The 20248-nt window shown below is 39.8% G+C and overlaps 1 protein-coding gene across 1 annotated transcript in view; it reads right to left on the reverse strand.

Moving 5' to 3' along the window:
* The window catches only part of LOC149324147 (O-acyltransferase like protein-like), a 42299-nt gene that overhangs the window by 8443 nt on the left and 13608 nt on the right, over positions 1 to 20248 (reverse strand). The window contains exons 5-13 of the mRNA XM_089496992.1: positions 20036 to 20174; positions 19677 to 19903; positions 18382 to 18552; positions 16514 to 16616; positions 15104 to 15205; positions 12327 to 12492; positions 2661 to 2740; positions 2117 to 2230; positions 560 to 689 (exon numbers count right to left, since the gene is read on the reverse strand). Of these exons, the coding sequence (XP_089353118.1) occupies positions 560 to 689; positions 2117 to 2230; positions 2661 to 2740; positions 12327 to 12492; positions 15104 to 15205; positions 16514 to 16616; positions 18382 to 18552; positions 19677 to 19903; positions 20036 to 20174 (1232 nt within the window). The remainder of the gene's footprint in view (positions 1 to 559; positions 690 to 2116; positions 2231 to 2660; positions 2741 to 12326; positions 12493 to 15103; positions 15206 to 16513; positions 16617 to 18381; positions 18553 to 19676; positions 19904 to 20035; positions 20175 to 20248) is intronic.

Raw genomic sequence — 20248 nt, forward strand, 5'->3', positions numbered from 1 at the left:
TGAGCAGTGTGATGATAACAGCATGACTTGGAAGTCTCTCACAATAAGTCGACTAGATGGCAACTAACAACAAGAAGGCATCTTGAGTCTCCCACCAGAAGAAAGGTGTGATGGAAATAAAAATAAAATATTCCTGATCGCACAGGGCTCCTCCTATATTTTTATGCATGGTAGGACAACCTGCTTCAACCCACATTTAACCACTAAAGTCTTTCTTGCAGCTGACAGCCCTATGCCCATGCAAAACCATACTGCCAAAGTTCCCTTTTAAAATAGGAAGAAAATGGAATCTGCAACTGAAATGCTGAGATAACACACAAAAATCCAAAACACACATTTTCTGCTCATTTTAAAAGCAGTATTTCTCATTTGCCACCTAAAATGTTGTGTTAGGTGCCAAGGGTGGTGATGGTGACACTGACCCCCAAACCCACCATAGCTGCCCACACCTCATCTTATTATTACTTGGAAAGATAAGACAACTGTTTTACAACTAACACCCAACTGCAGTGTTTACAGATGCTACCCAAAACCTTTGTTAATCGCCCCTTCCATTTACCTTGGTTCTTAGAATTGGTGTTTGCTGATGGTGGATGAAGAGGCCTAGAAGGATGCCAACTAGAAATGGACCATATCGGCAATAAGGTTTTGAATAATACCCCATGAAATACATCACAGTAGATGTTTTCCTGCAAGTAGATGGAAATTTTTTATATTAAAGAATGGTCTGAATAAATAACCTTCCCTGCTTTTTAAAAAAAGTAAATGATTCAGTTGAAATTATTCCTCTTGCATAGAATAATTGATAGCCAAATCTGAATTTTATTTCTATTGACAAAATATGGCAAAAATATGACTGTAAGTGGAAATTATATATACAACGCCAAGACATCTCTCCTCTGAAAGAAAGCATAATAACACCAGCTGTTTATCTGGTTCACAAAATTCACAGATTTCTGTCTTTTAAAAATATCCATTGGGAAGAAAGCAACTTAGTTATGATTCAGCCAAATGAAATTTCCCTACGTCTCTTTCTTTCTCTTTTTGGTTGCCTTTCACTCTCTCTCTCTCTCTCTCTCTCTCTCTCTCTCTCTCTAAATCATCCTCATAGAAAATGACTGGTTCATGTCACTCTGTGAGTTTCACGGCTCACTGGGAGCTTGAACTTGGATTTCCTAAATCCTACACGGCTCTCATTTCAGCAGCTGCACAATTAGCTTCTTTGTTCAGGAGTTTTATCTCCTGATAACCAGCATAAACAAAATAAGATAGTCAGATCCTGTATGTTTCAAACCACAGTTCAACACCTTTACTGGGCTCTCAAGTTACCACCTTCTGTTTTTGTTTTAACGCAGGCTAAATCCACACTGCAGAAATAATCCAGGTTGACATCACTTTAACTGCCATGGTTCAATGCTTTGGAATCTTGGGAATTATAATTTTCTGAGACATCCCTATCAGAGAGCTCTGATGGCACAACAAACTATAAGTCCCAGAATTCCATGGCACTGAGCCATGGCAGTTAAAGTGGTACCAACCGGGGTTATTTCTGCAGTGCTGCTGCATCTTCAAGTTACCTCAAGCATACTTCTGAGTATGCATGGAGTAAGCTAACCAATTATGGCTGTTTCCAGGCTTTGGAACTCCCTCGCTAGGGAAGCTAATAGCAATAGCAATAGCAAATACATTTCTATACCGCTTATCACTGCCTAAGCAGTTTACAATCTGTAAACCAAGCTGGATACTCATTTTACTGACCTATGAAAGGATGGAAGGCTGAATGGACTTTGGATCCTCTAGGATGAAACTTACAATGTTGTGGTTGCAGTACGAACATTTAACCACTGCACCATCAGGGGAACCTTTTAACCCTGAACAACAACCACTTCTCTTGTTTTACTACTGATGTTTATGTCCCCACTATCTTCTCCCCCTTCCAACATCTGTTTATTTTCTATTTTCCCCACATTTTAATTTGAAATTAACAAAAACAAAGAGCAGCCATCTTTTTGGACAGACCCATTTTAAGCAGTTTTACAAATGAGTTTTTAAATTCGTCTTCTCAAACTAACACTAGCTTACCTACTATGAATGAAAATTTTCCCAAGAGCCTCACCTCATATCATGTGGATTTGCAACAGGAAGTCTATAGATTGATGACAGAAGGGCAGTAACTGTAAAAGTTGCCAGGAACAGAAAGGTCCCTAGGATGATAAGCCAGTGTTTCCTTCTGCCAAAACAATAGAAATGTCAGCAATAGATATTTTTTCCTCCCATCTAGTAACAAAAGCAGAAGCACTGGCTTCAACAAATACTTCTGGAGGCTGCCATGCACCCTTCCCCACATTTCCTCAGAACACCACAACTTATACAAGGAATTATGGGTAAACATTATGGCAGACAAGCCAGTGTGGTGTAATGGATTGGCCCTTGAACTAGGAGACCAGGGTTCAAAACCCTGCTCTATCCTGGAAACCCACTGGGTGAGCTTGGGCAAGTTACACTGTCTCAGCCTCAGAGGAAGGCAAATGCAAATGCTTTCTGAACAAATCTTGTGATAGATTTGCCTTAAGGTTGCCATAAGTTAGAAACAACTTGCAGGCATGCAACAACAATAATTTCTAGCAGACACTCATGTCCTTAACAAAAACAATACTCACTTGGTGGAGAAAAAGACCAGCAGAGGTGTTGTGAAATGAAACTGGAAATCACTCGCAAGATACCACGTCCATCCATTACACTGAAAACAAGACAGGTGGGGTAAGAAAGAAATAGATTTTTAATACACACAAACACACACACAGAGCAAATACATATATAAGGACTTTTTTTGCTTATTGCCCACAAGATGCCAATTGGTACAGTTTTTGAGACTCAGGTTTATGGTAAAAATTAAGAAATATAAGAAATAAGATGCCCAGGTACCAAGGCTGTAGGAAAAGAAGACCCTCTGATCTGAAAGCCTTTCTCCCAATATGTGGATATAACTGTTTATAAAAATACAACTATCCTTACTAAGTCCTATCACCAATGTTCTTAATTACCTCATACAGGATACATAAAATTGTTGAACCATAGAATTGGAAGAGACCACAAGGGCCGTCCAGTCCAACCTCTTTCTGTCGTGCAGGAAGACACAATCAAAGCATTCCTGAAAAATGGCCATCCAGTCTGTTTAAAAAACTCCAAAGAAGGAGACCCTACTACACTTTGAGGCAGTGTATTGCACTGTCCCACAGCTCTTACTCACAGGAAATTTTTCCTAATGTTTAGGTGGGGTCTCTTTCCCTGTAATTTGAATCCATTACTCTGTGTCCTAATCTCTGAAGCAGCAGAAAACAAGCTTGCTCCATTTTTAAATTAAATATATGACATCCCTTCAAATATTTAAACATAGCTATCATGTCACCCCTTAACCTTCTCTTATCCAGGCTAAACTTACCCATTTCCCTAAGCCTAGTTTCCAGATTTTTCATCATTTTGGTCTCCCCCCTATGGACATGCTGCAGCTTATCAACATCCTTCATTAATTGTGATAACCACAACTGGGCAGGTGAGGTCTCACCAACATAATAGAATGGTACTGTTGCATCCCTTGATCTAGACACTATATCCTTTTGATGCAGCCTAGAATTGCATTGACTTTCTTAGCTGCTGTGGCACATTGCTCACTCATATTCGTTCCACTAAGACTCCTAGATTCCTTTTACAGATACTGCCGGCAAGCCCCATCCTATATTTGTACATTGCATTTTTACTGCCAAAGTGTAATATCCTACATTTTCCCCTGTTGAAATGCATTTTTTTAGATTTGGCCCAGCTTTCTAATCTGTTACGGTCATTTTGAATTTTGATCTTGTCCATTAGAGCATTAGCTACCCCTTCTAATTTGGTGTCATCTTCAAATCTGATAAGAATGCCTTCTATTCCATCATCCAACTAATTGATAAAGATGTTGAACAGCACTGGACCCAGGACAGAACCCAGTGCACGCCCCCAGCCTGTTCTCTCCAGAATGAGGAGGAGCCATTATTGAGTACCTTTTGGGTTCGGTCAGTCAACCAATAATAACAAATCCACCAAACAGTTGTATTGCTTAGCCCACATTTTATTAACTTTTTTGCAAAGATCTCATGAGGACCTTGTCACATATGCTACATCCACAACATTCCTTTCATCTACCAAGCTTGGTACAGATAAGATTAGTCTGGCATGATTTTTGAGAAACCCATGCTGACTTTTAGTAATCATGACATTCGTTTCTACGTGTTTACAGACTGCATGTTTAATAATCTGCTCTAGACTCTTTCCTGGTATTGATGTCAGACTGAGTGGGCAGTAATTATTTATGTCTTCCTTTTTCCTTTTGAAGATGAGGACAGCATCTACCCTCCTTCAGTCTGCTGGGATCTCTTCTGTTCTTCAGGAATTCTCAAAGATTATTGACAGTGGTTCTGAAATTATTTCTGCCAGTTTTTTAATACCCTTGGAAGTAGTTCATCTGGCCCTGGGGACTTGAATTCATTTAGAGTATCCAGGTATTCCTGTACTACCCCTTTACCTATTCTATGCAGCGTTTCCTGCATCATCTGCTCCATTTTCTCCACATTGAGCACTGACTGTCCTTTTCAGAGACTGAGGCAAAGAAGGTGTTGAGTAGTTCTTCCTTTTCTCTGTCTTCTGTTAGCAGTTCACCATCTTCTCTATGCAGCAGCCCTGCCATTTCCTTGTTCTTCTTTTTGTTGCAGCCATAACCAAAAAAGGCCCTTTAATTGTTTTTAACCTCTCTAACAAATCCAAGCTCATTCTGTGCTTTAGCTTTTCTGACTTTTTCCCTACATGAGCTAGCTATTTGTTTGAATTCATCTTTGATTATTTCCCCCTTTCTCCATTTCTTGTACATGCCTCTTTTGAGTCTTAGCTCAGTTGAAAGTCTTTAGTCATCCATCCTGGTTTACTGAGATGCCTCCCATTTTTCCTCCTGACTGGAACTGTTTGAAATTGTGCCTTACATATCTCACTTTTAAGAAATTCCCATCCATCATGAACCCCATTCTCTACTAGCATTCCTGACCACGGCATCACCACAATTATTTCCCTAAGTTTACTGAAATCAGTTTTCTTAAAGTCTAGAATGTATGTCTGACTATGCTTGGCTTGCCCATCCAACTGTATAACAAACTCTAAATTCATTTAGCTCATAATATGAACCAAGCACCATTTTCCTAGAAGCTTAGCGTATTAAAGAAAATTCTGTGCATGTGCTGTCAGCACCCAGCAGATTTAGCACTCAATGTCCACATAACTCTTTATGAAAATCTCACATTAGTATCATACCATAGTCTAAATCCAATTGTTAATTCCAGCTAAAGAAGGCCCACTGAAACACTAGAATTTATTAATCTTTTGAGTCACCATCAAATAACTGATTCAAGTGGTCTTAGGTGCAGCCAACAGAAAAGCATCATAGCTCGGTCGCAGAGCACATGCTCTTCATAGAAAAGATCTTACTGTATATACTGAACTATAAGTCGACCTCATGTATAAGTCGAGGGCATGTTTTGGGGCCAAATTATGGATTTTGCTATGACCTGTGGATAGGTTGAGTGTAAAACTTGGAGGCTCCTTCAGTGTGTGTATGCAAGGGGCAAGAGAGAAGCAGCAATCAGTATGAGGCTTCAGTATTTCAGCCTTCACTCCCGAGACAGTGAAGCATGGGGGAGGGAGAGGGACTATTAAACAATTAGCAATCAATCAACTGTTAAGGAAAAAGCAACATGGGACATACAGTGATTGAAATAAAACATGTATGTGAGAGTCAGGGTGACTCAGCAGAAGCAAGTAGCAACCACACAGGTGTAAAAGATAATAGAATTAACAAGTCCTGAGTGCCAAGGACAAGAAATGTAAAGTGGTTAATTGAAAACACCTGAGAATTGTTAAGTGGTCAAGGCTGAGATGATGAAATCATCTAATCTGGATAGAAACAAGAGAACCAATGGGAATGATGTACACGCCTACTGGGTGGAAACAGACCACAGTGGGTGGTACCATGCTTTGACTATAATAATGACTATAGATCCCAATGCATTTTGTGGGTAGTAGTTGAGTAGTATTGGAGTTGTGAGGAGTATTGTTGTGTTGGATAGTTTGGAGCTGTGTATATAGTAGGATAAAGTAGATCTTTTATATAAGACTACTGAGTTGTCTGGTGTCTTGGGTGAAGCTACAAGAACCAGCAGGACCCTGGTGAAGAAGGGTGAAGACTTCTGTGGAAGTAGGAGTGAGAAGGCTTGGAGAGTTTGTCGGGGTCTTCAGCCTGTTCTCTGCAACTCTTGCAAAGATATAGCAACTGGCCAAAACTGGTCAGCGTGGTGCACAACCAGGTGGTGAGTTCCAGGCCAGAGGTGAAGAGCCACAACTCCCATCATCCCTGACAAGGGTTATGGGCCCAGATACTGCAGCACCCAGCATCCACAGAAGCTGAAAGTTCCAGAGAGTGGAAGACAGATCAGAGCAAGCTGTTTACGCTGCACTGAAAAGCTCCGTGAGTAACTCCTCCTGTGTTTTGATTAAGCCCAAAAGGGGTCGGCTGTGCATACTCAGAAGGACTGTGTCAATTGAGTCACTGCACAAATTAAGATGGAGATTTTGAAGTTTAGCAAATTGAATAGAAGCAACTACTCCACCTGGAAGATTTATGCCCAGTCTCTGCTAGTAAAAGAAAGTTTGTGGGACACTGTTCAAGCCGGGCTGCCTGCCGCTGCAAACGCAGCCACGAAAGAGAAAGATAGCAAAGCAAAAGCCTGTCTTTTCCTAATGCTGGAAGAAGACTTGATTAACGATGTCAGAGATAAGGAGACCGCCAAAGATGTGTGGGACACTTTGCAAAGATTACACACTCCTTCAACTGCCTTTGCAAAAATGCTGTGGTCAAAAAGAATTTATAGGCAGAAGATGCAAAAAGGGCAATGTGTGAAAGAGCATTTGAGAAACATGCAAGATTTATTTGTCCAGGCTGAGCTTAGAGGCGTCGAAATTAGCAGAGAACAACAGTGTTACATCTTGATTGAGTCCCTAGACCCTACTTGGGGCAACATTACCAATGCTCTGCAGAACTTACCAACTGAAGAATTAACGAGAGACTTAGTTGTGGCCAGGATTCTGGAAGAGAATCAAAGGAGACAGTCTGAGAAAGATGACGCAGCAACTTCCAAGACTGTGCCAAGAGAGCAAGCCAAGCCTGATGTGCGTGGGCTGGACCAGGCAGCTTCTTCGAGGGAGCAACGGAGATGTTTTTACTGTAAAAAGATTGGACACCTGCAGAGGCACTGCAAGCTTTTGGCAGCTGATAGAAGCAAGCAACAGAGCACTTGGCAACCTCGACATGACCAGAGGCAGAACCAGTCCAAGCCGCCATTTTTGAAGGACAATAGAAATAATAATAAGGTGTTTGCCACCATGATAAAAGAAAAACAAAAAGCAAATTCTAAATGGCTTGTAGATTCAGGAGCTTCGTCCTCTATGTGTAACAACATTAACTTAATTAGTGAGAGAAAGCCAGCCAATGTTAATGCTGTAGTTTTGGCTGATGGGAATGAGCTTAATACTGTAAATCAAATGGGAACAGTTTACATTCCAGGGTTGAAAGAACACTTTAATGATGTTTTGCATGTTAAGGAATTAGAAAACAACTTGTTATCAGTGAGCAAATTAACAGACAGAGACTACATAGTAACATTTGAAAAGAACTTGTGTAAAATAACTTTAAATGGGGAACTGCGTGGCATAGGCTTAAAGAAAGATAAGCTTTATTTTCTAGAAGAGAATGTTGATAGTTATAAGGTAGAAAATGCCAACAATATTGATAATGTTCCGTTGCACAAAGACTGCATACATGAGCTGCATAGAAAGTTTGGCCATGCAAGTTTCAAGTGTTTAAAGAATTTAATAAGCATGTGTCCAGATTTAAAAGTAGCAGAATGTAAAAATCATTTAGACTGTACTGTATGTAACCAAGTGAAGGTCAGAGCGTATCCAGTTGCCAAGAAGTCAAAGAGGATTGCTCAAAGGCCATTTCAATATGTACATGCTGATGTAGCCCAAGCTAATTGTTTGTCACTAGGGGGAAGCAAATATTTCCTGGTTATTGTTGATAGATTTTCAAGATTTGCATATGTAAGAATATTGAAAAATAAGTCTGACGCTGGGCAAAGTTTAAAAGCATGGGTAAGAATGATAGAAAGAAGGTTTGATAGCAGAGTTGGGACTATTGTCACAGACAGAGGTGGCGAATTTTTAAACAACCAGCTGTACAATTGGTTTCAGAAGGTGGGAATAAGACACGAAACCACAAACCCTGCTTGTCCAAGTGAGGATGGTTTAGCAGAGAGAAAAATCCAAGATATAAAAAGGATTTCTGCTTGCATGATGGCAGATGCAGGAGTTGGAGAAAGTCTCTGGGGAGAAGCTACGCTGACTGCAATACATATAAGCAACAGATTGTACCATTCAGAAATTGATGACATTCCCTACAGGGTTTTGTATGGGAGAGTGCCAAATTTCAAGTATTTAAGAGTGTTTGGACAATTTGCAAATGTATACATACCTGCCTGTTTCAGGAGGAAAGGAGAGCCCAAAAGCAAAAGACTAATGTTCCTAGGATATTCAGGGAACAGTTACAAGTTTCTAATGAGAGGAAAAGAGATACAGTACTCCAGGTCTGCAAATTTTGAGAGACATGCTGGCTGGGACAAGCTGCATGCCAATAGGGAAGTGTTTTTGAGATTAGGTAGCTCAAGTGAGCAGCAAGCCCTGACTGAGCCAACTTCAGGAAACGGAGGGGTATCAGTCAAGCCAGAAGCCTCAACTAGCAGTAGTGGTAGTACCTCAGATGAGGAGACACAAACAAGACCAGTGACCACTAGGATGACAGAAGACAAAAGATTTAGCAAAAAGACAACATCAATTAGTGCAGACAGTGATGAGGAGAGAGGCAGAACAACAGAATTCATACCCAGGCGTAGTCACAGAGTTAGGAAGTCGCCAGATAGGTTTGTTGTGACACAGGCAAGAGCTTGTACAGTAGTAGAAGAGCCTGAAAGTTTTGAAGAGATTGAAACCTTTTCTAGGGAAGAACAAGAAAGGTGGTGTGATGCAATGGAAAGTGAGTTTAGTTGTTTAGTGAACAAAGATGTGTTTTTGAAATTGTTGATAGACCCAAAGATAAGAAAGTGATAGGTTGCAAATGGGTATATAAGAGAAAGGAAATGCCTGATGGAAGCATCAAGTACAAGGCAAGATTGGTAGCTAAGGGTTTTGCACAACAACAGTATGAGAATTTTGACAAGACTTATTCTCCAACAGCAAAGCCAGAAAGTTTGAGAATGGTGTTAGCTGTAGCAGCAAGAAGGAACTTGATAGTGGAGCATTTTGATTTTGAAACGGCTTACTTAAATGCAAACTTAGAAGAAGAAATTTTCATGGAACAACCACAAGGTTTTGAAGAGAATGAAAGTCAGAAAGTTTACAGATTGAAAAAGGCATTGTATGGTTTAAAACAAAGTGCCAGAGCATGGAATTTGTGCATTAATGATGAGTTAGTTAAGTTAGGATACAAGAGAAGCGTGGCAGATGCATGTGTTTATACAAAAGGAGACATAGTGCTAGTGATTTATGTGGATGACTTGTGCGTGGCAGCAAAGTCAAAACAGGAAATAGAGTCAGTGAAGAGAGAATTGTCTGAAAAGTTTGTTTTGAAGGATTTAGGTTTGTTGAAATCTTATTTAGGAATCAATGTTGAGTGGACACAAGAAGGACATTGTTTATTGAGTCAGAGGAAGAAGATAGAAAACTTGATAGAAAAGTGTGGACTACAGAGTGCCAAAATAGTTAGAGCTCCAATGACAACTGGTTTCGTTTCTGAGCCAACAACCAGAGATTTTGAGGACAAGACATTTTTCAGGAACATCATAGGATCTCTACAATTCATTTCTTGCCACACTAGACCAGACATTGCGTATTCTGTGAACGTGTTATCCAGAAGAGTTTGCAATCCTAAGGTTGAGGATTGGACAGCTGTGAAACACTTGTTGAGATACTTGAAAGGAACATTAGACAAAAGGTTGATCATAAGAAGCAGCAACGCTGATCTAGATTGTTTTGTAGACAGTTCATTTGCATCAGAATCAGGAGACAAGAAGTCAGTCACAGGAATGATAATCAAATATAGTGAAAGTCCCATAGTATGGAGAAGCAGAAAACAGACTAATGTAGCGTTGAGCACAACTGAAGCAGAGTTTGCAGCATTGAACGAAATAGTGAACGAGGTACAATGGATTGAACAATTGCTAATTGACCTAAACGAAAATTTCAGAATACCAGTAGAAATTCAAGAAGATTCGCAATCATGCATAGCGATGGCTGAAACAGAAAGTTTGAAAAACAGAACCAAATATGTGGGCGTAAGGTACCAAAATGTAAGAGACATGGTTCAAAAAGGAGAAATAGAGTTGAGGTACATTGAGACACAAAATAACATTGCAGATTTGTTTACAAAAGCGCTAACAGTAGAGAAACATGAAAGGTTAACACAAATGGTTGGAATGACAATGTAAGTCACATACAATATTTTATTTCGGAGGGGATTGTTAAGGAAAAAGCAACATGGGACATACAGTGATTGAAATAAAACATGTATGTGAGAGTCAGGGTGACTCAGCAGAAGCAAGTAGCAACCACACAGGTGTAAAAGATAATAGAATTAACAAGTCCTGAGTGCCAAGGACAAGAAATGTAAAGTGGTTAATTGAAAACACCTGAGAATTGTTAAGTGGTCAAGGCTGAGATGATGAAATCATCTAATCTGGATAGAAACAAGAGAACCAATGGGAATGATGTACACGCCTACTGGGTGGAAACAGACCACAGTGGGTGGTACCATGCTTTGACTATAATAATGACTATAGATCCCAATGCATTTTGTGGGTAGTAGTTGAGTAGTATTGGAGTTGTGAGGAGTATTGTTGTGTTGGATAGTTTGGAGCTGTGTATATAGTAGGATAAAGTAGATCTTTTATATAAGACTACTGAGTTGTCTGGTGTCTTGGGTGAAGCTACAAGAACCAGCAGGACCCTGGTGAAGAAGGGTGAAGACTTCTGTGGAAGCAAGAGTGAGAAGGCTTGGAGAGTTTGTCGGGGTCTTCAGCCTGTTCTCTGCAACTCTTGCAAAGATATAGCAACTGGCCAAAACTGGTCAGCGTGGTGCACAACCAGGTGGTGAGTTCCAGGCCAGAGGTGAAGAGCCACAACTCCCATCATCCCTGACATCAACCACCAAGGACTCTATCTGCTTGGCTCAGGACAGAAAGAAACTGCATGGGGAAATCTGAAAGAGCTGCACTCACATTGCCATACTGATGCATAAATAAGTTGACCTAGAATTTTGAGGTCAAATTTGGGGCATAAATTTTTAGATTTATAGATGAGTATATATGGTAAATTCAATCCCTGGGCTCTACTAGTAGGGCAGGGGTAGGAATCATGTGGCCATCCAGACGCTGGTGGACTGCAGGTCCGATTAGGCCCAGCCCATATAGCCAACAGAATGATGGGAGCTGTCATTTAATAACATCTGGAGAGCTACCGATGCCCACCCTTGAGTTGTATGAAACCCTGGAAAACCAGTGTCAATCCAGAGCAAGCAATTTTGAACTAGATGGAACATTTATCTGATTCAATAATCAAACTAACCAATATTGAGCTAGATCAACTATTTGCTTGGCCCATCAATAGACAGCTTCCAATATACATGCACGTGTTTAAATATTACTCCCAGTGGCATTTTGCTCAATTGCTATGTGATATGTATATGCTGAGGAAATTTCCCTGCCCATAATGGGAAATGATCATGGCCCTACCACTCATCACCACATGTGCAACTTAATCTTGGCTCATACATGATCAGAGTATAAAATTCTGAGACAGTGTGAGAAAGTTACTTTTAAGTAACTTGGAAAAGTTACTTTTGGTCTGCAGTTCCCAAATCCCTCACCCAACATGGCCACTGGCTATGCTGGCTGAGGACAGTGGAAAGTATAGTAAAAAAAACAGCTTTCCCCAAGCTTTGCCAGGGTGGCATTAAATGTGGAGTACTCTTTTCCTCTGCCACTAGTCTATCATCACTGTCTACATAAGGCCCTGGCTCATGCATTCATCCTATATCTCTTCAGCCAAGAGAACTAAGATAGAAAGTAATGGAAACCGGGCCACTGCATGGGTAATTCATTCCACAGTGCTCAACATTCCATTATACAGTATAGACTTACAGACTCAGGTCCATTGATGAAATTGTTGATCAGCAATAGGTTACTCCACCACACACTTCTACAGTTATCCACCTCAAGTTTTGAGTATTCCCATAATGGTCCCCAAGGAACAATGGAATACAATCCAACTAAAAGACATACAGAATACATATGGAGCGGCTGAAGTCTGCAAATGCAATAGTAGAAATTTGTTAGGTTAGATGAGGGTGCATATTTTTTCAGCATCTTATTAGACACTGCAAAGTTTACAACTGATTGTACCTGTAAGCCATTTTTGCAAAATATTTGCATCTGAACTGGAAGTATAGGATATATATGTTACTTTTCCTTTGAAAAGTAGTTTGTGGTGCATTCAAAACAGGACTTTGGATAAGAAGTTCAGAACACCACTCAGGATAATGAGCACGAGCTTCCCTTCACTACTGTCTTACCATCTTTTGAAATAAGTGAAGTAATATGCATTATTGCTTAAGGACTCCTTCTATCATGTTTTCCCAGTAAGAGGGAACTAGCTTGGCAAATAGTGGACTGTTGTCCTTTCACAAACACCTTCCTCCTCTGAAACCCTTAAGAAGACTAATTATAGTCTGAACAAATGATTTGATTATTTTATCTTATATTTATTAAAATATTTATATTCTACCCTATTTTGTCACTGGAACTCAAGGACACATAGAATAAAATCAACAGAAACAATTTAAAGCAGTAAAAAAAGCAATTTAAACAGAGTAAAAACATGTTAAACAATTTGGCAAGTTTAAACAAGACAGTTTAAAACCATTTAAAATAGTGTATGAGACTTTATTTATTTCCCTTTTTTTTTTATCCCTCCCTTTTGTCATGAGATTTCAGCGCAGCAAAAAGAATGATTTAAGTAATTATGGATTAAGATCAATAACTAATTTAAACAAGAGAAAAATACTACAAATTGGAACAGCTTAAAAAGCCTCGATAATTTCTTTAAGGAACAATATACATGCTTAAAAATACATTAGATCCCAAAGTCTTTAATAAAAAGCCACACCTTGACTTGGCGCCAAAAAGAAAGTAACACTGGAACAAGTTGGGCCCCCAAGGGGAGGCCATTCCATCAGTGGGGTGCCACAGCTGTGTCTTCCTCTAACATATTGCTCCTGCTAGTGGGAAACAGAGGAAATCCCCTCTGGAAGAGCCAGTGCAGCTCCTTTAGAGAGCTAGCATGGTGTAGTGGCTTGAGTGTTGGACTATGACTCTGAAGACCAGCTCCGCCATGAAACCCACATGGTGACCTTGGGCAAGTGATGTCCTCTCAACCTCAGAAGAAGACAATGGCAAACCTACTTTGAACAAATCCTGCCAAGAAAACCCCATTATAGGCCCGCCTTACGGTTACCGTAAGTTAGAAATGACTTGAAGGTGAACAACAACAACAACAACAACAAGCAGCTCCTTTAAGACTAGTGTTACATGTTGTCTGTATGGTACCCGAGCAAGCAATCTTACTGCTGCATTTTGCTTTAGCTTCTGAGTCATCTTCAAGGGCAACAGCAATAGCAATTACATTTCTATACCGCTTACCACTCCCTAAGCAGTTTAAATGGGTAAGCTAATTGTCCTCAACAAGCTGGGTAAGGATGCAAGGCTGAGTGGACCTTGGAGTCCCTGGGATTGAACTCACAACTTGTGGCTGTAAATGGCTATTTGACCACTGTGCAGCCAGGGCTCCCTATGCATTATAGTAGTCTAAGTAGGAAGTTGCCAAACAGAGTAGTGTTTCCAAATTTTCAAAACATTAGGAGATAGTCAAACTTCATGACTATCCATCAGGAAGTAGCTATTAACAAGATTGTGTTCTACCCCAAATACCAAATAAAAATATTGATTTCTATTAACCCAGAAATTAATATTAACTCTGAAAAAATTAACATAATGTCTACATTTATAAAAGCACAAGCTGTGGCCTTTCCTGGACAAGGATTACTAATATGTCTTAGTAGTCCTTGTCCAGGAAAGGCCAGAGCTGGTGCACTAGTCATAACTGGCACCAAGCACTCTGAGTCACGTATTCCACTTGGAATCCAGCAGCTTCATATAGATATTAAACAACATGAGGGACAAAAAAGAACCCCGTGGCACCCCACAGCTTAATGACTATAGGACTAAGCAGGAATCCTCCAATTATTATTATTATGCTTTATTTATATAGCGTTGTAGATTTACATAGCACTGTACATACCAACAATAAAATGGATAAAGTAAACTTGCCCATGGAATACAATCTAAGAAATAACAGTATAATACATAAAAATAATACAAAACAATACAGGAAAGGGTTCAATAAAGTAAAGCAGGCAACAAATTAAAAATGTCAAATAACAAATAATAGTCACACAATGCCTGGGAATGCTTCTCTGAACAGGATGGTCTTAAACTCAGTTTTGAAACTGGGTAAAGAAGTGATGAGCCATGTTTGTGGGGGAAGGAGATTCCAGGAGTGAGGGGCAGCAAGTGAAAAGGGATGAATCCAGGATGGGGCAGTGAAAATCCAAGGCTGACAGCAAGATATGCCTTCTCCATGATGACATTCATCCTGTCAAGGGAAATCTCCCCTGCAGTATGTCAGACATCAAGACTATCATGTTTTCAGCATTTATTGAAATTATTATTTTAACCTGGCCTCTCCCACTCATGAGGAATTTCATCATGCAAATGAAAAATGATACAGAAATATTTTCTATGAAATAACCCACAAAGTAATTCATTAATCAGCTGTGAGAGGAAATGCTAAGAAACTGTACCGGACAAGTCGGTTCCAAAGATATTTCAGTGTGACATGAAAACCAATCTCTTCTCCTGAGCAATTCAACAAGTTCAAGAAAGACCAGGAGCTCAACAAGCCACTGTAGGGAAAGAAACTGATATTAATGTACTATTCCAGTTTCTCAGATGTTTCCTCTTAACCATCCCATCCCGTCCCAGTGTTTTGTTGGAGAAAGTAATTCAGTTGTTAACAACTTAACACGAAGACATGGTGTGCCCTCATGGTGTTGGTGGTCTTTTTAAAACACACATCTTCCTATAAAAAGTGGATAATTGCTCCCAAGCTGTTTCTTGCAGCTGTTCACTGCGGAGAGTATTTCATATTATGACTACAAAGAATGGGAGGGTGGGAGGGAAATGAAACACCAAAAAAGTGCAACAACAACAACTAAGACACCTGTCTATAAATTTACAGACTACAGTGAGCCCGCACTATACGTGGGCTGCTTATAGGTGGCTTCCAGCATACGCTGAAGCCACCTGGGAAATGGGTGTGCGCCCTGCAGACAGCATTGCCACGCAGTGAACACGAGCCCCATTATATCCAATGGGGTTCATGAATGGCATGCGTGACAGCAGGGCGCATGCATGGCCCCGCAGCAAGCATGACCCCATTGGCTATAATGGGGCTCAAGCTTACGCGATATTTGCTTTACAAGGGGGGGGGTCTGGAATGGATCCCCCGCGTAAAGTAAGGGCCCCATTGTATTATGATTTTGTTTAAATATGATAGTGAAATGGCTTGGTGAAGTTTAATGTTACAGATATTAAAAAGCAAACAAAATGTAAAATGAAGTGTTCACATAAGTGATAGCTCTCAGGCCATCAGCACAGTGCAATGCTTCCAATGTTGTGTTTCATAGCAGTGTTTTGATGTCAAGGGTTGTACACATGCCTACCATAGTTTGACTAACTGTGAAGAACTGTGTTCTTAAGAGCAGTGTCTCTATACAATCCCAGCTAGCTGAGCTCTGTGCTCATCAGCAAGCATATGTACTCCTTGAGACATTGGAGGACAGGCTAGCACCAGCAGAATGGAAGAGTGATGAAGGCCATTTTAATACTATACCCTTTTATGAAATCAGTGGAAAACAGTGCCTCAGAAAGTGGTGGAGTATCCTTCTTTGGAGGCTTTTAATGGCCATCTGCTGGGAGTGTTCTGTATTCCTGCATGGCAGGGAGTTGAACTTGATGGCCCTTGTGTTCTTTTCAAACTCCAAGATTCTATGATTCTGTTTGAGCAGATTTTAAAAATGTCTGCTGCTGCTTTGCTTTCTGCCTGATGATGCCTTCTCATCTCCATCTTTCCAGCTTCATCGCGAGCTCTGTTAGTTTAAACACTAGATATACAGTGGGGTAGTGGTGGTTCTAATAATATTGTCACTTACCTAATGAGGAAAAATGTATCCACACCTAAATAAAATGGTCCACTGAGAGAATATATGTAAACAGGATTTTGGGGCACTTTAGCTTCCCATTCTAATCCATTATCTGCAACAATAACATATAGGAAATAGATATTAAAACCAAACAGAGTCAAGGGATCTAGGGACATCTACTTACCTTCAGCCACAATTTGGATGTTTTTATATCCTATGAACTTTTTTTCAACATAGTGGCTTTAATATGTTACTTCACCATCTGAAGAAATAGATTGAAATCCATGAAAATGCACTGTTGTTGTTGTTATCCACCCTCGAGTCAATCTCGACCCATGACGACCCTGTAGATGAGACATCTCCAAGACTCCCTATGCTCCACTGCTCTGCTCAGGTCCTGCAAATTCATACCCATGACCTCCTTAATAGAGTCCATCCATCCAGCATGTGGCCTTCTTCTCTTTCTGCTTCCCTCTACCTTTCCTAGCATTATTGTTTTTTCCAGTGAGTCATGCCTTCTCATGATATGGCCAAAGTACAACAGCCTCAGTCTTGTCTTCTTGGCATCTTGATCTGCTCTAGGACCCATTTGTTTGATTTATTGGCTGCCCATGGTAACCTCAGCACTTTTCTTTAGCACCACATCTCAAATGTATTAATTCTCTTCCTATCCACTTTCTTAATCATCCAGCTCTCACATCCATACATGGTAATAGGGAATACAATGGCTTATGTGATTCTAACTTTCATTAATCAATCTTAAAAGTGTTGCTAGCTTCCTTCTCATTCCCCACCTCCTTACTTTCCTTTCCATCCTGAAACAGATTAATACAGCTACCTCGCTGAAAAAAGCATACCATGAGTGTTTTTTTTCTAATGCATGGATAAAGATATACAGAGGCTTTCAACCATTTTATGATTTATTTTAAACATTTTGATTCCACCTTGGCAATAACTTTTGCAAGTTATGATGTATGATTGCCTACTTTTGCAGCCAGCCTTTGCTGGCCATGCATTCTGTTAGACCTCCAAGGGTAATGCATTCTAGAACCTCCAGGTTTCTCACTTAGTCAAGGGTTTCTTCTTTCTTTGTTCATTTTTGTCCTTTCTCCCTTGCTGGTCCATACTCCTGAACATTTGTGGACTGCTTTTTCCTTTTACTGTTTTTAAATCTCAATGAAAAACTGGTCTGTTTTTTAAAGCTTTGGGGATTTTAATTTATTATTTTATAATCTTGTATATTTTGGTTATGTGTATGTATCAATTTGTTTTTTATTATATTGCATTGGTTTTGTATTTCTTTCTGGATAATTTGTTTTTAAAATTGTATCGTGTAGCTTTATATTTGTATTACTCCTTCCTTCCTCTCCCTCTCCCTCTCCCTCTCTCTGTGTGTGTGTGTGTGTGTTTATGGTATGCTCTTGGCAGGGCTGGCTGTTTTCTTTTCTTTTACTTGTAAGGCACCATGTACATAGATGGTCCTATATAAATAAATGATAATAATAATACTTGAGGAAAACCCTCACGAAAGATAAAACTGTGACTATGGCAAGAAAAAAAATACCAGGTATTCATTCAATTTGCTGACACAGAAAGGCCTTCATCAAAAAGAAAGTCTCAGAACATAGCTCTTTCCAACTTTATGGCTGTTTAAAAGGTTTGCTGCCCTCATTTAATGAGCCAACTCTTCACAATTGATTATGGTCCATAAAAAGTAGAGCCAGGCATATTTAATAGAAAGACAGCTCACGGACCATAACCCTTATTGTCAAATATAAATTAAAAACAGTACCTCTCTTGATAAGTGAGTGCATAAAGGGAGCACTGAGTTTCCTTTGAATCAGAAACATAACTGCATTGGTACACTGAGCTCTTACCTAAGTTCTGCCATGCTGTCATCTGACTAGTATGTCCAGAAATTATCCACAAAAGACTTAGTGTTCTGATGCCATTTAGAGCCAAGGAAACTTCTCGAGAAGGTTCTGTCAGCCAAAGGGCTGGAAGATTTTTTTGCAAGGAAAAACACGTCAGGACAAAATCCAAAGTACCTGAAGAGTTTTAAAATACCAAACATTCATTCTGATATATTTACTACACATACAGTATTATAGCATATATTATGCATGTTATGACAAGCAAAGTGAAGATAGGGTCTTGAAGTTTAAACTGACAGCAAATAAAATCACAGATGTGTGTCTATTCATGAGCAATCCACTACAGTTTTTATTTATTTAAAATCTCTACACTGAACATCATTCAGATGAATGTTTAAGGTGGTGTCCAAAGATATGGTTAACCTTAATCATGCACATACAAATACAATACAACCTCAGGAACAATTGAAGAAAGAAGAGGCACAGGATGTTAGCCTGTATTGAAAGCAATATTTGGGGGTCACCATTTGTCATCATATAAGAGAAAATTGTTATTAGAGAACTACATATTTGGGAGAGAGGAAAGAAGGTCTCTGCTACCACTGATTAGATGACTAAGTAAAAGAAGGAAGTATGTGGGAAGATGTGGCATTACCCTTGGAAGTATAAAACCTATAAGCAAGGAAGCAATTGAGCAGAGAAGACGAAGTGGGAACAACCCACAATGTGTCCCTAACAGTGGGTCATTCCTTTTACTGACCCCTGGAGACCCATCAAGAGCTGTGGTTGCATATTTCTACATTCCAACACAAAAAGCTATAAAAACACATATAGTCCATGAGCAATGCCACCAAAAATGGTGAACTGATATCAAGCAGGCTGAATATGACTTTTAGTAAGATCTGTAGCTCAGTAATTGAAAAATGGATGGCGACATCTTACCATTTTTTAATGATGCTTAATTTGGTGCCCAGTTCCCAGTTCCATTTTCAACAAATTACTGCATGAATATCTCAGTCATTTTATTTGACCTTATTTCACAAAATATGAGTTATGATACCGAGTTTGACACAGCACCATCACTGGGAAACTTTTCCCTTTGAGATGCACTGTCATTCTCTGGAACAAAAGAGGTTAAGTGGTCCTCTATCAGGGTTGCTTTAACAGTGAATTCCTGGGCTAGTAGTGGATATAGATTTCACTTGGGATTCCTTCCTACGATTCGAGGAGGAGGAAGAGAGGATGATGATGATGATGATCTTGATCATAATAATAATAATAATAATAATAATTCCTACTTTGCTTTGAATCATCAGATACTGCCAGCAATTCTGATGCAGGTTCATGACTATGTTTTCTCTCTGCTTTTGGTTTTCTTGTATTTTTTTCAGTTGAAGATGTGCTCCCATAATTTGCAGAAGGCAAACTATCTGAGGGCAATTCATTGCACCTAACTTTTCTCCATCCACCAGCAGTGTAAACAGTTCCAGTGAGTGGCAAGATGATGAAGACAATGCTAACAAGCCTAGAGAAAATAGAAGCTTATTACTATAGAGTGACAATCACTCCTGAAAGGCACGGTCTTTCAAGGCAGTGGCCCGATTAAGCCTCCCAACGTCTCTCCCCACCATTCCTCACCCCTGACCTCAATACTTACAAACAAACTGCTACAAACGCATCAGTGGGGAAAAGGCCTGCCGTGCATCTGGCTACCTGTGTGAATGAAACTGTTGAATTCAGAGCAAACGGAGATGGGAAAGGCAATAGAAAAGAGATGGTCTTGAATTTAAATACATCTGTCAAGAAAGAATAACATTAATATTGCAGTCAGGACAAAACACTTTGCCGTCACATATCTTAGCAGCTTCTT

This window comes from Sceloporus occidentalis, unplaced genomic scaffold, assembly GCF_023333645.1.
Source record: "Sceloporus occidentalis isolate IW3139 unplaced genomic scaffold, rSceOcc1.0.p SCAF_1, whole genome shotgun sequence".
Classification (NCBI taxonomy): Eukaryota; Metazoa; Chordata; class Lepidosauria; order Squamata; family Phrynosomatidae; genus Sceloporus; species Sceloporus occidentalis.